The sequence below is a fragment of the Nannospalax galili genome, unplaced genomic scaffold (assembly GCF_000622305.1).
Source record: "Nannospalax galili isolate Female #2095 unplaced genomic scaffold, S.galili_v1.0 scaffold44, whole genome shotgun sequence".
In the NCBI taxonomy this organism is placed as follows: Eukaryota; Metazoa; Chordata; class Mammalia; order Rodentia; family Spalacidae; genus Nannospalax; species Nannospalax galili.
Window position 1 is genome coordinate 2,616,442 of NW_008355789.1, and position 14,931 is coordinate 2,631,372.

The 14,931-nt window shown below is 39.6% G+C and overlaps 1 protein-coding gene across 3 annotated transcripts in view; it reads right to left on the reverse strand.

The window, feature by feature from the left end:
* The window catches only part of Rnf141 (ring finger protein 141), a 34,904-nt gene extending 21,075 nt beyond the window's left edge, over window positions 1-13,829 (reverse strand). The window contains exons 1-4 of one of the 3 annotated variants that reach the window (XM_008853466.3): window positions 13,700-13,813; window positions 9,007-9,162; window positions 5,420-5,613; window positions 1,210-1,318 (exon numbers count right to left, since the gene is read on the reverse strand). In XM_008853466.3, the coding sequence (XP_008851688.1) occupies window positions 1,210-1,318; window positions 5,420-5,562 (252 nt within the window). In that variant the 5' untranslated portion in view covers window positions 5,563-5,613; window positions 9,007-9,162; window positions 13,700-13,813. Of the gene's footprint in view, window positions 1-1,209; window positions 1,319-5,419; window positions 5,614-9,006; window positions 9,163-12,525; window positions 12,579-13,699 lie in introns of all 3 variants that reach the window. The other 2 variants (XM_008853469.3, XM_008853465.3) reach the window with 2 other exon arrangements.
* Between the last annotated feature and the right edge of the window lie 1,102 nt (window positions 13,830-14,931).

Consider the following 14,931-nt stretch of genomic DNA (forward strand, 5'->3'; position numbering starts at 1 on the left):
TCATAAAGCTAATTTTCACTCAAAGGTCTACGGTTAAGAATTGCCTATTCTAATTAACTTATTGGGAGCATGAGGTTTTTTAAAACTCTGAAACAACTGTTTTACTATTTTTTTTTAGCACAATTGATAGGTTCAGTTATCTAAAATAAAAAACTGTAAGCTCGTATATTCCTGACCAAAAAAAAATCCATTTTATAACTCAAAATCACCAAAACAAATAAAAATTTTCTAATAGATTGCTTTTAAATGAATGAAATTCAGTGTTCTTAAAAGAAATGATTTACATCCAGGCATGGTGGCGCACACCTTTAGTCCCAGCACTAGGGAGGTAGAGGTAGGCAGATCTCTGTGAATTTGAGGCCAGCCTGGTCTACATAGCAAGTTCCAGGCCAGTTGGGGATACAGGGAGACCCCCATCTCAAAAAGACAAACAAACAAACAAAACAAACAAACAAATGATTTCCAGAGATGACTTTAAGGTTATTGTATCAGAGCTAAGCAGGATGTCATCTGGGGCTCCATAGTTGGTTCAAGCCCTCAAAGACAGATGGAAGGCAACATCAGTACCAAAACTATTTAGGGGTCGGGGAAATGGCTCAGTCAATTAAGTGCCACCTGTGCAGGCAGGAGGGCCTGAGCTCAGATCCCCAGCACCATACAGAAGGGGGCACACTGGTGAGTATCTATAAACCTGCTGCTGGGAGCGTGCAGATAGTCAGCTCTTGGAGGGTTTCTGGATAACTCCAGATTCAGTGAAGGCCCTGTCTCAAAAGATGACTCAGCAGTTGGAGCACTTGCTACTCTTACAGAGCACCCAGGTTCGGTGCCCAGCACCCACATGGTGGCTTGCAACTGTCTATAACTCCAATTCCAGGGGATCTGATGCCCTTTGGCCTCCTTGAACATTAGGCACACACATGGTGCACATCTGTATATGCAGGCAAAACACATAAAATAAAAAATATTTAAAAAACAACAAGGTGGAATGTAGTAGAGGAAAGCACTTGACAATGACCTCTGGTGTTTGTCCACCAGCAATACACAGAGACTACATACACTACACACACATACACACAAATAAATAAAAAAACTCATGCTTTTTAAGACTACTAAATTATTAACATTTATTTACAGTATATTATACCATTAAATATGATTCTAACTACCTAAATAGCATAAGCTCTGAAATGAAGGCCTTATTAACCTTACCTTGGTACACACAACCCGTACAACCACTTTCCAAAAGGCAGAGGAATCAGACCCAGGTTGTACCTCAAAAAGAAGATGTTTTTCCTGGCCAGCAGCCACCTTAGCAGTTCTGAAAAGAGGAAAGTACCTCAGTTATTTTTAGAAAAAGTAATAGAGCTATGAAACCAGATTTAAGAAACACTTGCAAGCAGGGAAGGAAAGAGGAAGAAAACACAGACAATAGCAAGTGATTGTATTAACTAGGTTACTACAACACAGAAACAGATAATGTTTGGAACGTGCACTTAATTTCCGAAGTTTTTAAAGTCAAAGGCTCTGAAGAATGTATTTCTGTCATATCTGTATTTCAGTGTCTAACAAAGACATTTAGAAAACAGCCTTGGGCATAATGATACCTATAATCTCTCAGTACTTAGGAGATGAAAGGAAGAAGAATCAGGAGTTCAAAGAGAATTTGAGGCTAGCCTGGGCTGTGTAAGATCCGGCCTAAACCAAACAAATACCCAAGAAATCTGGCATTTTAAGTAAAAGCTTTTCATTTACACAAATTTGACTATTGCCTCAGATATGTACAAATACTTAATGAAATATTTTGCTCTTGACTGAGTCCTATTTAAGTAACACATTACCATATCTTTCTGAAAGTTTTTAATTTGTTAACTTGGAGCTTCATCAGTAAAACAAATGATTTAAAGACTAAATATAGCTCTATTGTCCTTTCCCCATGAAATAACCTTGGAAGCCACAGAATTCTAACATAAAGGCCACACTTTCAGGGGCTAGTTCAGTATCCTGCTGTCAACACCAGTCTATATCAATGCAATGACCTACCTGAACACTGCAGCTCCCTTTTATCACTGCTAACATTTCTCTGAGACCAGTAGGGACACCATACACCTACGTGCCTTTCAGCTAAGTAAATGAGACCATAAAAAGAGAAAGCAACTGGTCTTAGTACATAGTCAATGAAAGTAATTCAGCGGTGCCAGTTTCCAGGTTTGCTGGCTGCCAGGCCAGGCCTCTGCATAGGTTTGACTTTATGGTTGGCAGAGAGCAGAGAACACTGTACTTAGAAATGCCCAACTCTAGCCCATGAAAATGAGCTTCAAGGCACATTGGTGGTATTGCTTACTGTGTACAGCAACGTCCAAGGGCTTGGGTTCAATTCTTAATACTGCAAAAATAAAAAAACACCCTAAATCCCCAAATCCAGTCAGAAGTAGCCTGTGCCAAGTAAGTAAAAGGAGTATTTTACCATCACATAATAATTTAGCTTATAGGTGATTTTATAGGACATGTTATTAAAATATAATCTTTAGGTCAATAGGCAAAATATTATCAAATAGTCTTGAGTTATGTATATAAATTCAAGGACCTGAGGATGGCAAATGTTATTAATTACTCTTCATAAGAGAACAACAGGAGCTGGAGAGATGGCTCAGAGGATAAAGGCCCTTGCCACCCAAGCCTGGCAACCTGAGTTCAACCCTTGGGGCTCTCATGGTGGAAGGAGAGAACCAAGTCCCCCCATGTTGCCCTCTGATCTCTATAAATGCACTGTGGTACATACGCTCCACTCAAAAAAAAACAACAACAAAAAAAACAAATGTAATTTAAAAAAAGAGTTGGGGGGTTGGAGAGATGGCTCAGAAGCTAAGAGCACTGGCTGTTCTTGCAGAAGACCTGGGTTCAAATCCCAGCACCCACATGGCAGATAACAACCATCTGTAACTCCAGTTCCAGAGGATCCAAAGCCCTCTTCTGTCCTCCACAGGCATTGTACCACATGGGTGCACTTACACACATGTAGGCGTAACACTCAAATACATAAAATAAAAATAAATTGAAAAATAAGGGCTGAAACAACAATAAAGCACCCAGTCTTCTGATACTGAATTTCCAATCCTATTTTACTACTCCTAAATATGATCTCAGAGACAGTGCTTCAAGCACTATTAGTGGATGAGTCATTTTATTTTATTCTTATATTTCATTATTTTTATGTGTATTTGTGTATTGCCTGCATGTAGGTAAGTGCACCCATGTCATGCGATGCCCATGGAGGTCAGAAGAGGCTGTCAGATCCCCTGGGACTGGAGTTACGGACAGGTGTTAGCTGCCATGTGGGTGCTGGGATTCAAACCCAGGTCTTCTGCAAGAGCAGACAGTGTTCTTAACCGCTGAACCATCTCTCCAGCCCGTGGATGAGTCATTTTAAAATAATAAAATAAGTCAGGTGTGGTGGTGCACGCCTTTAATCCCAGCACTTGGGAGGCAGAAGCAGGTGGATCTTTGTAAGTTTGAGGCCAGCCTGGTCTACATAGTGAGTTCCAGGACAGCTGGGGCTACAAGGAGACCCTGTCTCAAAAATAAATAAATAAATAAATAATACATAAATGAATAAATAAATAAGTGAAAGAGCTTCTCAGAAGAAAGCAAGATACATCAAATCATGAGTGTGGGTTCTCTTAGGGTGACAGAAAGTCATATATACCCAGTCGTGGCTACAGGCTCTTCAAGGGAGAGGTACTTACATTTTTATTATAAAAGATAAAGCACACAAAATGTGCACAGTAATCTATAAAATCTCCTTTCACTACCCTATTTCCCCACCATCTTGTGACTCAGAGACAAGTACAGTTTAGCGTATAGTCTTCAAGTTTATATATCTTCACACATTATTTTTTTTAATGAATGAAATCCAGTGTTCTTAAAATAAATCATCTCCAAAGATAACTTTAATGACTACCCTTTACCTTTCAAGACTGGCTAACAATATTAGACTTCAACTATGTGCATAAAGAGAGTATTATCTTCTTATGTAATGTGTTTCAGATAGTCAAGTATGTCCCTTATCCAACACAGCTGTTATAAAGCCTGGGGAATAGGTTCCTATCTCTTACCATAAGCTATTCACAGTGACTGTATTGGTACAGACTTGTGTGCTGAGTGGCCCTGCACTTTGAGCTGATTTTATTTACCTTCTTAGGTTGAAGGAGAAGCAATGCAGAATCCTGAAAGGAGTTTCAGGCTCAGAGACAGCTAGAAGCACCATTAATCGTTGGGTATCAATTTAGGCCTCAATTAAAATATCTAACCCTCAATACAATGCTTTTAATTGTTAGGTGCTCAGTGAATACTGGTTATACTGAAGAGACCAGAGACAACTTTGAGATCTTATTTAAAGTACTTCAGGTGAGCTTTAAACCCTAAGGAGACCAAAGACTAACAGAGTATAAAGAAGTAGTTAGGTGCATCAGATGAAGATTTTCAAGAAAAAGGTGGCACTTCCACCTGTCCCAACGTATAGGAGCCAAACAAACAAGCAGTGTTTAAAAAGCACAGTGGTGCAGGGTGTGATTGCACACCCCTTTAGTCCCAGTGCTTGGGAGGCTGAGGCAGGCAGATCTCTGAGTTCAAGGTCAGCCCAGTCTATATAGTGAACTCCAGGACAGCTGGGGCTACAGAGAGACCCTGTCTCAAAAAAAAAAAAAAAAAAAAAAAAAAAGACTAAAAGCATAGTAGTCTGAGGTCATTCAAGAACAAAGAGCTCTATGAATTTTAACAGTTTATATAGATCAGTACAAAAACTGACATGACATTTATGGAGAGGCTAAGTTCAAGGCAGAGAAATGTATAATCTTTCTTAGAAATTCATTCAAAAGCCTTAAGTAGGGATTTAAAGGTATTAGAAAACAATATGTAAAATATTCTTTAGTGATGAAAATGATCACTGCGTATGTATTCTTTGACATAATAATGGCTCAGTGACAAACATGGAGGGGTACACACCCTTCAGAGTGGTTGGTACACAAAAGCCTTCTTGGTGTTGCTTTTGACTGTCTGAGTCTTTCCCCAGAGTGGCTAATTGGCAAATTCTCTTCTGTTACGCACCCCTTAAGTGCTTTCAAACAAGATCAGTTATAATCTTTTAGTACACAGTTGCTGAGGTGCATTACATTCTAGAATTGCTTCAATATAACTGAAGTCTGTTTTCCAAATTTCAAGCTCCTTCCATCTCTTCTGCTCCGATTACATATTTTAAAATAGCTACATAGAAAGTCTACTTATAATAAACAGTCAATATAATATTTTCTAGTTTCCGATAAAAACATTAACAACCACCATCAATGCCTGTGGTTACTTCTTACAGTCCTAAGAGGTGGGGGAATACATGGAGACAAATAAAATGAAAAACAGCAAGCCTTACACATCATTAAGTTCAGCCACTCGCCCAAGGAATTCCTCATAAGTTAAGGAGCCACTCTCTCGAACCAATGCGACGTGTTTTGCTACTTTTTCCGGTAACTTGTTAATAACCAACTGTGTCTGATCCGAAATTTGCTGTCCCATGATGAAATGATGTCTTTTAGAATTCAGAAAGAGTACCACTTCACATAGTTTCTGTCAAAATAATGTAAAAATTACTTCTGCATGACATATAAAAATAGCAATATACCCATTCTTAAAAATAAAAAACAAGAAAACCCACAAATACCTAAGGAAATACTCAGCTACCTTACACAAATCTAAGATATAATTTGTTTATATTTTTAAAGTAAAGATTAACTGATTGGTCTTTTTGAGACAAGGTCTCCCTGTAGCTGTGGCTGGCCTGGATTTGCTATGGAGACCTGTCTGCTTCTACCTCCCAAGTGCTGGGACTAAAGGACCATGTCCAGCTGTAAAGATTTATATTTTAAACTACATAGAATTATATAGCTAAATGATTCACTTATGATATTGGGAGAATGATGAACCTCTAATTCCTCTAACTCTACAAAGAGAAAAGACACACACACACACACAGAGAAAGAGGAGAGAGGGAGAGGGAGGGAGGGAGGGAGGGAGGGAGAGAGAGAGAGAGAAAGAGAGAGAGAGAGAGAGAGAGAGAGAGAGATTGATTGATTGATTGATTCAAGTGATGGGATTTTCCTAAGAACATTTCCTGACTATTTATTATGAGACTCCAAACTAAGTGCTTTCCATATATTACATCACTTAATGCTTACAACATCCTATAGGATAGATGTTATATTTGTATTTCATGAATGAGAGAATGGGTTAAATGTCTTATATAAAATTCACAGTGTGGGTTAGAAGTGAACTTTGAACTCCTATTTTAAAATATTTTTATTGAGCTTTTGTACATTCCATACAACAGTTCTTAATCAAATTTAGACCTCTTCCCCCATGCATGCCCCCCTCTCATACTCAGTTCCCCTCATCCCCCTAGAATGCACACTCTCGGTGTTCTGAATCATATTAGCTAAAATTTTCATTACTACATTTCTTATTTACAAATGTGTAATTTATTTTTATGCATATTTGCCTGCATATATGTTAAGTGTACCTGTGTGCAATGCTCATGGAGGCCAGAAGAAAGCATTGGATCCTCTGGGACTAGAGTTACAGATGGTTGTTAGCAGCCAGTGCTCTTAACTGCTGAGGTATCTCTCCAGCCCCATGTAACTTAGTTCTTTTGTTTGTCTGTCCCATCCCCATCCCTGTAGCCCCAGCTGGCCTGGAACTCACTATGTAGACCAGGCTGGACTTGAACTCACATAGTGCTGGAATTAAAGGCCTGCACCACCATGCCCGGCATAACTTTGTTTTTAAAATACATATAAACTGAATGGACTTTTTGTTTCGAATTCTAATAAAATTAAATTATTAAGAAAATTTACCTCACATTTTATGCCGAGGGAAAAAAATTTCTTTTGTTAAGTCCTCCAGGTATTTTAAACTTAAGAGTTTATTTTAGAAGTACTTTTAGTTAACAGGGTCACCAAGTTAATAATTTACTATAAATTATACATCAATAATTTGTTGGCAAAAAATTAACCATAAAATATTTATTTAATATGCACTTCCCTAAACTCTTCAAAGATATTTATGTGTTGCGGGTAGAGAAGAGTTGGACATGCTTATCCTAGACAGTTTTTTTTTTTTTGGTAAATAATCAGTTATCAAAATAAAATTATGGTTAAGCTAAATTTTTAGTATTTCCTAAGGTGATGTGATAATTTCTACTCAATATGAATGTGACTATTAGTGACATAAAAGCAGCTATATTTGTTGGTCACTTCTACTATGAAACTTTCTTCTAAGCATTTTATACAAATTCAGATTCAGTCATTTAAATTCCTGTAATAATCATTTGGCAGATAAGAAACGGGAACAGAGGTTAGACCGACCAGTCACACAGCTAATAGTACCTTTTTTTGGTTTAAACGATAAAGTGAAAAGTACAACACAATTAAAAAGCTCTGACCTGTCTCAAGAATTCTACTTCGTTTACCCGTTAAAGACGGTCATTCTGCTTTCCTCGAATCAACGCCTTTATCATATAAAGCAAATGAAATTGTAACAATTACCCAGAAAAATTTTATGCCAGAAAACTTGCTTTAGTGCTTAATTTTAAAAATGGAGTTATGGGGGTAAGTATAAAACTGGGGGCAGCAAGATAGCTCAGTGGGCAAAGGTACTGGCTGCCAAGCCTGAAGAGTTCAATTTCTGGGACTCAGGTGGTGTAAAGAGAGAACCAATTTCTGAATGCTGACCTCTGACCTACACACACTGTGGCATGTGTGCCCATATATACACACAACATATAAATGTTAAAATAATGTAACTTTAAAATAAAGAGTACAGCCATAAATATGTTTTGCTTTAGTATCAAGTTTTAATGTACTGTATGAGGTTTTTTTTTTTTCAGTTACTTTAAATACAGTAAAAGTAGAATTATACTAAAAAAAGAAACTCCTCAATTACTGTATTGGATTCAAGCCTATGTGGCAGCAATAAACACCACACTACAGGAACAAATAAGAATGATCCAGCTACTAAAAAAAGATCTCTGAATGCAAAAATATAAATTTTAAATATGGCCAAATATAAAAGATTTATAGAAACTATATCCACAGAGGAACAACTGAAAATTCCAGTTTAGCCAGGTGTGGTGGTGCACACCTTTAATTCCAGCACTCTTGAAGAAGAGGCAGGCCAATCTTTGTGAGATTGAGGCCAGCCTGGTCTACATAGCGAGTTCCAGGCCAGCTGGAGCTACAGAAAGACTACGTCTCAAGCAAAACAAAACAAAACAATTCCAGTTTAGAGAAAGGTCCAGGGCATTCACCTTGGTGGTTTCTGGGTGTCACAGACTAATAACATCTTAAAACACAATGATGTTAGCTGAGTGTGGTGGCAAACGCCTTTAGTCCCAGCACTTGGGAGGTAGAGGCTGGTGGATCTCTGTGAATTCGAGGCCAGCCTGGTCTACAGAGTGAGTTCCAGGTCAGCTGGGGCTACAGGGAGACCCTGTCTCAAAAAAGACAAAACAAACAAACAAACAAACACACTCCCAAATGCCCCAAACCTAAGAAAAGTTCAAAGCAACAACTTAATAACATGAAAAGCAGAGTATGGCATTAGAGTAAGTCCTTTCCAAAAGCGGCAGTAACTTCACCCTGGCATTTACTGTATACAGATGTTTAAACTACATGTTCTACTCATTTTTCCTTGTTCTAACTCAAATGTTAGAACATCAGGAGTAAATGGCTGCAGAGCAGCATTGGAGATCCACTGGCCTACAATGGTCTTTTTAAAAATTATATTTAACAAGTACTGTGTGTGTTGCTTATGTTCTAGGGACAAAAACCACAAAGTTCTTGCCACCAGGGAGTGTCCACACAGTAGAAGGACCGTAAGCACACAAGCACGTATTTAATTACAGAATAAGAATACGAAACCAAACAAGCACAGGGTGATGAAAGCCGGTAAAACCGGGAAACTGACCTAGTCTTGTGTCAGGAAAGAAATCCCTGGACGAACATTTGATTTGGGTCCAGAAAGATGGTCAGACTTTGCAAGAGACAAAGAGTAGAGGCATGGTGAGAGGACATTCTAGGCAGAGGTTTCAGAAAGTGTCCAAAATGGGAAGGATCCTGGTGCCTTTGAGGGATTAAAAAAGAACCCGGAGTGATTAGAGAGGTAGAAAAGAAGGAAGACAGCCCCCAAATCAAACCCAAACCCAAATGAGCCAGCTGAGATTTCATGCCTGACCAAAACTAGAATGAATGAAGCATACCCAATGAATGAGACTTGGTAACTTGCTAAGACTATTTAATACAGCAAAAAGACAGTTCCTGAATGTTTTGAAAAGCCAACTGTACAGAAGTACTTAAAAACAGCTCAAACATAAAAGTCCTGGGGTTTTAAATTAAAATAACAGCATAATGAGGATTAAGAAAAATGCCAAAATAATCCTTAACTCCTGCCTAAGCGGATGTCTACAGTAAGGAGCCTCGTAGTACACTGTTATACAAAACCACTCTGAAGGTTTTATTCAGCTCAAAGCAGCCACACCTTTAAAGGGTACCAATAAATTAGAACACATTCAGGATGAAAACAGAAGTGATTTACTTTAGATAAGCACAGCTAGGCAATGACATGGAATATGACTGGCTTGTTCAAATACTTGAGGTGCTGTCACACAGAGGAGGAAGTAAGATTTGTATTACATAGTTAGAGAAGAGCCAATCACCATCCATCAGAGGGCCAGATTTCAGTTCAAAGTACGAATGCCCTATCACGTAGCAGTGGGAAGGGCTGTTGTAATATGTAAACTTCCTTTCACTGATGTAGTATAGAAAGGCTTTTAGAAAGTTCATCTAATGAGTGTCACAGAGAAGAGATTTTCCAGGTGGAAAATGGAATAGCTAACCGAATAGCTAACCTCTAATCTAACATTTTGCTCCCAATTTAATAAAAACACAGTAAGATTCTAATCAGTCAGACCGAAATTTTCAATTTACATTACTTAACAGAAAAAAAACAAAACTTTAGAAAACTGACAATGATATACTGAATCAACAATGTGGGGAGGTAGTATTTCTCTCCCTCTACCTTCTTAAGGTCTTCAGTTGGTCCCAAGATTAACATAAGACAAGCAAGAGGAAACTATACACAAATTTTGTTATATACATGTATATGGAAGTCCTCACAAGAAAAATAGGCCCAGGGACTGGAGAGATGGTTCACCAGTTAGGAGCACTGACTGCTCTTGCAGAAGACCTGGGTTCAATTCCCAGCACCCACATGGTGGCTAACAACCATGCACAACTCCAGTTCTGGGGGACTCCAACGCCTTCTTCTGACTTCCACAGGCATTGCACGACACGGGTGCACTTATACACATGCAGGCAATGCACTCATACACATAAAATAAAACAATAAAATAAAATGAAATGAAAATAAGATGCAAATTGGGGCCAAAACCAAAGACACTATAAATTGTGAAAATATAAGACATTAGGAAAATAAGTTACTCAGGAAAGTCTGTATACATTCTCTTGGCCTCGAAACCCATCTCTGATGGTAAGATGCCTCCTTTTCCTCCTGGTATAGGACAGGTACCTTTCACATGCTTGCTTCATCTCCCATTTTTCAGGAAAAAAAAAAAAAAAAAAGGTTCTAGAACTTTTTTTTTTATATCTGCTACTTTTAAATTATCTTTACCACAAAATAATTATGCCAAAGTGGCATATTTTATTATCCTATATTGCTCATCAAAATTGCATTTAAAAGGAAGTTTTAATTGTTTATTTCTTGAATTAGAAAACCTTGCCAGTGTTTCACTGGTATCCTAACTTTGTTTTGTTCTTAAGACAGGGTCTCCCTGTAGCCCCAGTCAGCCTGGAACTCACTATGTAGACCAGGCTGGCCTCAAATTCTCAAAGATCCACCTGCTTCTGCCTCCTGAATGCTGCTATTCTTTTGACTATTTGTTCAAATGGCTCAGTGGTTAAGAACACTGGCTGCTCTTGCAGCGGACCTGGGTTCGAGTCCCAGCATCCACATGGTGATTAACAACCATCTTTAACTCCGGTTTCAGGGGAATTCAACACCCTCTTCTGACCTCTGCAGGCATTGCATGACATGGGTGCACTTACATACATGCAATACTCATACACATAAAAAAAATAAAGTATTAAAAAATATATATGGAAAGCTGAAAGATGGTTCAGCAGTTAAGAGTGCACACTGCTGTTAAAATTGACAAATTTGGTTCCCAGAATCCACATTGGGCAGCTTACAATTGCCTGTAACTCCAGTTCCAGGGGATCCAAAGGCACCTGCACTCACATTCTCACACACAGAGACACACACTTGTACACATAATTAAAAATAATAATCTTGCTGGGTGTGGTGGAGCACGCCTTTAATCCCAGCACTTGGGAGGCAGAGGCAGGTGGATTTTTGTGAGTTCAAGGCCAGTCTGGTCTACATAGTGAGTTCCAGTACAGCTGCGGCTACAGAGAGACCCTGTCTCAAAAAAGACAATAAATAAATAAATAAATAAATAGATAAATAAATAAATAAATAAATAATAAATCTTTAGTATATAAAAGAAAAAGTGTAAAGCTAAAAAACTATCTTTAATGTTTCTATCAATTTGGAAAGACTCACTATTTGATATTAAAATCCCTCCCTCAAAATCACAAAACAGTACTGCTGCATAATTTGCAAACCACTGGCAATAAAAGTCAGTAAAAGACAAATCTAGAGTTGATTTCTCAAAGAACCAGCAGCTCTCGAACTATTGTGTCACCTATAATGCAGTTCTTTCTAGCAAGCAAGAAATACACTTTGAGAAAGCATCTGAAGGATTTTCAAAATAAAGAACTGTTATTTGGAAACTCATGGAACATCAAGGATTCCTAAAATGCCACGTTCTCTAGTAGGTGGCACATTCCGTTGATTTCTTTTTCTAACAAATGAAATGTTGTAGCTCAAATATTCTTTATACAAATATAATAACTGCATTCCAAATAATTCTCACACACAGAAACTGCCTGAAAGGTTAAAGCATAATTCATTCATAAATGGATTAGAGGAAAGCTGAGAAGTGTAAAAGTGCAAGATGATTGGGTGACGGCCTGAGTTCTATCCCTGAACCCATGTAAAAAGTCACTCAAGGAGGCACACTTGTATTCTCAGTGCTGGGAAGACAGACAGGAGGATCCTTCAGATTTGCTGGTCTGCAGGCCTGGTCTAACCAGCCAGTCTCAGGTCCTAGAGACCCTGAGTTGGAAACAAGGTGGATAGCTCCTGAGGAACAACCAAGGTTGACCTCTGGTGCATATGCATCTGTATACACACACACACACACACACACACACACACACACAATGACTAGTTGACAGATACTGTGATATTTATGAGGTACCTCTATAATCTACTGTTTAATTTTGGATCATCTCTAACCTTAGAAATATTAAGTTCTACAACTAGGTCTCTAAGGATACTATTTACCTTATTATTCACTGTTTATCCAAACTACAGGTGCAAGCAGGTATCAGCTGTTTCTTAAGACAGGAAACACGAGAACCAATTAGGTTGGTCAGAGTCACTGTAAAATTTGGAATGTCTATTTTGACGTCAAAGATCTTAATCTGTCAAAGATCTTAAAAGAGAAAACAACAAAAACTATCCTAAAAAATGATAGAAAAACTACAAAATAAAATACTGGGGAATTAATAGAGTTCTAATAATACCCGTGTATTTACTAAATACACTTATTAGAAAAAAACACACCAGATTTGTATGAATTCTCTTTGGAACCTTTGCCTTTTTAGGGAGAAGGACAAGCAATGTTCTCCATTTACAGATTTATTTAGGCGTATTCAGAGAACCAAGAGAGATCAAATATTATGTTCACTTTAACCAAATAACAAAGAATTAACATATTTTTCAAAAACACAACATACTCTGTAGGAAACTATGTAGAAACTGAAGCCAGCCAGCATAAAAGGAAAAAAAAATGCATGGTATTTCTGAGTTCTGAATCCAGAACGCATCACCTTAAGAGATGACTTAAAGCCAGGCCACTGTCAAGCCCATTGGTTGGTCGGGAGCTCGTGCCCGGGGCAAAATTCTGATAGATGAATCAAGTTCTATAGCAAGAATGGGCGGAGGGGAATGGACACGACAAACTATGGTCTAGGGTGTAAGAATTAAAAACAGCTGGAAGCGCTGATGCGGAGAGAGGAAGGAGCTGGATGCTGGGCACTCTGAAATGGTGCCGTTTATTTAATATGGAGGCTGGGCACAAACTCCAACGGTAAACCCACATTTTGCGACCAGACAAAGCTGAACCCGTTCATCCCCTACAGCTGTGATCACCCCGACGGCCTCCGCAAGCCCCCTCCTAGGCGCACTGGCACCGTAACCATCCGCTAAACCCACCTAGGCAAGATTCAAAGCAGCCTAGGCGTGACGCGGACCCACCCCCGAAGCGGACCCAGCCGCCTCCCCCGCCCCTGGGAGCTGGCGCGCTGGACCTGCGTCCCCGGGGCGGCGCCGCGGCCAGTCGGGCCCAGCTTCCCGGGAGCTCGGCCGAGACCTGCCAGGGCTCCCGCTCCCAGCCACAGGGCTGGGGAGAGGCCGGGAGGGGGACACCCAGGGAGGACGGCGCTGCTAGGCTCACCCAGGTTCAAGGCATCGCGATCCGAGCCGCCTCAGCTGCCGCTCGGACCCGCTAGGCGGCGGCGGCGCGATAGGCGCCCCGGTCGCACCTCAGTGACGCAGGCCACGCCCCACGCGCGTTGCTGGGAGACGGAGCGCCAACCTTCGCCCTCACGACGTGCCCCCACCCCCCGCCCCTTCCCGCCCCTCCCGCCCCAGCTCTTTGGCTGGGGAGCTGCAGCACCTGCGCTTCCAGCTTCCTGGGCGACCGAAAGGATCTTTGAGCCAAATCCTGCCTCTCCGGGAGCCATCTCAGCCATCCGCCGAGCGTCGGGACGGTGATGGGGATTGTACTGCAGGCTCTGGTTTGGTGAAGGGTTGAGTTACAAGTCACCAACTGTTAACTAAAACCTTCGGTCTCCCTCCAATCGTAGCAACACAGAGATCATTTTGTTTATTATAAAACTGGACCGGCTGTGGTGACTTAGGAGGCCTCACTTCAATCATTAAATAAGTACTGAACATTTATTATGCACCAAACTCTATTCCAAGGACTTAAAAGGCATTCATTTAATCCTCACAGCAATCTTAGGAAGCAGATCTAAAAAAAAAAAAAAAAAAAAAAAAAACCCTTATAGGTGAAGGAACATGCTTTAGAAAGTCACTTTTTCCAAGGTCAAACAAACAAGAAGGGTCAGATTCAAACAAGTCTGTCGAATGCCAAATGCCTTGCTTGAAACTGCCTGAATAAGAGGGTGGGACTTGGTCAGGTCCAGAGTAGTATATGTGTGTCACTGTCTTCTTGACAACTAGCACAATGCCTAGTATGCAGTAGGTCAAAATAAGAAATTTAATCACAGTGTGGACACTGGAAAAGCAAAAAGCTTAAAAAATGAAGCAAAAAATGATTTTGTAAACTAAAAGATACCTAATACAACAAAATCTTACAGTTCAGCCAAATCTGATCCTGAGTGTCATTAATACCACTCTGTAAATACTGCTTAAACACTGTATTACAAGGTCTAGTCAGCCCAGTAAAGACAGTAAAATAGACATCCAAGTTGGGGGAAAAATACTATGAATTTCCACAAAAAGTTACTAGAACTAATAAACTACTAAACTGAGTTAGAAGTTACAGAATACAAAGTTTACATACAAAAGATAGTTTTGTTTCTATAAGTTAGCAAACTGTAAATTTAAATTTTGTCTAAGCTCCTAGTACCAGATGTGAATTCCACCCTGTGGAGTCTACCT